The 2,618-nt window shown below is 35.4% G+C and overlaps 1 protein-coding gene across 1 annotated transcript; it reads left to right on the forward strand.

The window, feature by feature from the left end:
- The first annotated feature begins 240 nt into the window (after positions 1–240).
- Positions 241–2,277, forward strand: LOC110542242 (vigilin-like). The gene has a single exon (XM_060374780.1). It carries the CDS (start codon positions 241–243, stop codon positions 2,275–2,277), a length of 2,037 nt encoding a protein of 678 aa, XP_060230763.1.
- Positions 2,278–2,618: the final 341 nt, after the last annotated feature.

The following is a 2,618-nucleotide window of genomic DNA, read 5'->3' on the forward strand; positions in this document are numbered from 1 at the left end:
ATAAGGATAGGTAAAAAAAAAAAAAACTGTAATGTTTTCTCAGAAAAGTGAATGAATATGATAATCATTTTATTGTCTTTATCCTATGTATTACTTTTGAAACAAATTATATCTTTAGATTATTTATTCTTCCTACACAGGAATATGCTTAAAGACAACTACAAGCAGATTTTTTTAATCTTGGGGCTGCTGCTGAATGATCTGCAAAGCTTCTGGATTGCATATACTTGAAAATCAACAATGACTTCCAAAAGACAATACAACTTGTATCCAAATAGGTCTTTGCAAAAGGAAAGCCACATTACCAACCTTAAATCAAGAAGAAGGGTCACCTTTTCATCATCAGTTTGCCACTCGGAGAATAATATCACTATCAGGAAGCAAGAAAACCAAGAAGTAGCTCAAAACTGGACTCTCTCAATGCATAAAAATGCAGCCAAAATGTCTGAAGTGGAAATTTCTATACCCCTTAGTCTACACAAATCCCTGACTGAATCTAAAGAGTCTTTGATTGGTTCAATTATAGAAGAATGTGGCAAAGTCAACTTTCATTTTCCAAGTAACAAACAAGGCCCTCAAAAAGTCATTATAGGAGGCCCTGAAGAAAATGTAGAAAAAGCCAAGAAAAAACTTCTGCAACTTGCACAAGAAGAACAGCAACGAGCCAAAAGTTACTCTGTGGCTGTTCCTGTCCAGTCAAAATATCACCAATTTCTTATGAGTAAAAATGGAGGCAATCTTCATAAAATCTGTGAGAGAACTGGGGCACATATTATTTTTCCTACCTTTAAGAAAAAAGATCAAGAATCAATAACCATCATAGGGACTGAAGAGGCTGTTAAAGATGTGAAAAGAAAGGTAGAGGTTTTATTGAAAGACTTGAAGGATGTGGTGGAGGATAGCATACTGATAAATCCTAAATTCCACAATTACTTTGTCATGCAAAGGGGACAGCTTTTAAGAGAATTAATTAATGAATATGGTGGTGTGTTTATTACCTTTTCATACACAGGAAATCAGAGTACAAAAGTAACAATAAAAGGAGCAAAAGCTTGTGTTGAAGCAGCAAAGAAACATATTCAGGAGTTATTTGAGCCCTTAGGTTCCCGAGTCACAACAAGGTACGTTTTTCCCCGGAAACTCAATCCTTTTATCATGGGACCAATATGTTCTCAAATTCAACATATTGCAAAAGACTGTAAGGTTCAAATCAAACTTCCAGACACGGAAAAGCCAGCTAGGAAGATACATACAGGTGTTCAGGAAACTGGGAAAGCAAAGGGAGTAAAAAATACTAACAATCCTGCTTCAATTTCTCCAAAGAAAAGTGATTCCATGTATATCTCCAGCAAAGCAGAAAATTGTAAGGCCACCCAACCTCTGGAGTCCCTCATTCCTGTCACTGCTGAGGTCCATGTACCTTTTCATCTACATCATTACATCATTGGGCACAAAGGAAGTGGCTTACGCAAGCTAATAAGGGAATTTGAAGTTCATATTCAAGTATCACAACCTGGAGGAAAATTTCACATCATATCCATTATGGGCCTTGAAGCAAATGTAGAACAAGCCAAGAAGAAATTGCAAAATCAAGTAAAAGCATTACAAATGGAACTAGATGGTCAGACATTAAAAAATTGCAGGCAAACTTTCAGTTTAGATCCCAAATATCATTCCAAGATCTTTGGTAATAAAGGCATATTTATTTCCCAGATTTGCAGTAAATATAATGTCATTGTCCGTATTCCAAAGAAAGGAAACAATCCTATACAAGACCAAATTACCATTTGTGGCTCAAAAGATAACATCCTCGGTGCTCGAGATGCAATAATGAAAATGCTGCGTAAGATTGAAAAACCAGTTTCCAAAGAAATCCCATTGAACCATAAGGTTTGTGCCAATATTACTGGATTTGGTGGCAAATCTATTCATAAGATCATGAAACAATTTCAAGTAGACATTCGTTTTCCTTCAAAAGGAGACTGTAATAATTCTAGCATCATTGTGAGTGGATCATCTTGTAATGTACAAGAAGCAATTGACTATATCCTGAGTCTTGAGAAACATTTCCTGTCTGTTGGAAAGTGTGAACCTCCAGTGCACCATCAGAAGCATGGTAGTCTTAACAACACAGCTTCAAGAACATTTAAGGATTTTGGTAAAAGAAATCTTTGTAATGCAAAATCCACCACATATTCTGTACATGTGGACAGTTCTCAAGATTTTCCCAAACTGAAACATCAAATGCTTCCTAAGCCTCACCCCTGGAGACCATAACAACAAAGGTTAAAACTAATAAATGGAAATATTCCTACCCTGATTACCTGAGACTACTGTCAAATTTTTATTACAAAACTGAAGTATATATTGAGGCCTAGCACAATTCTAACATCTTTGTCAACAGTACATCACTACTTAGATATTACTCAATGCTGCAATGAAAGTGAGGTACTATATTGAATGTTTGAAATATATAGCAACTTAGTTATAATTTCCACCCAGGACTAGATCCTGAAACTTTTACACCTATTTTCTTAAGGCAGTCCATATATAACACAAGTTTCTTAACTTCCACTGTAATTAGTACATCATTTTTCACTTTTACTATGAAGTTTAGC

This window comes from Meriones unguiculatus, chromosome X, assembly GCF_030254825.1.
Source record: "Meriones unguiculatus strain TT.TT164.6M chromosome X, Bangor_MerUng_6.1, whole genome shotgun sequence".
In the NCBI taxonomy this organism is placed as follows: Eukaryota; Metazoa; Chordata; class Mammalia; order Rodentia; family Muridae; genus Meriones; species Meriones unguiculatus.

What these genes read in the sequence shown, in the direction of transcription:
- LOC110542242 (XM_060374780.1), top strand. Translation starts at nt 241, where the DNA reads ATGACTTCCAAAAGACAATACAACTTGTATCCAAATAGGTCTTTGCAA.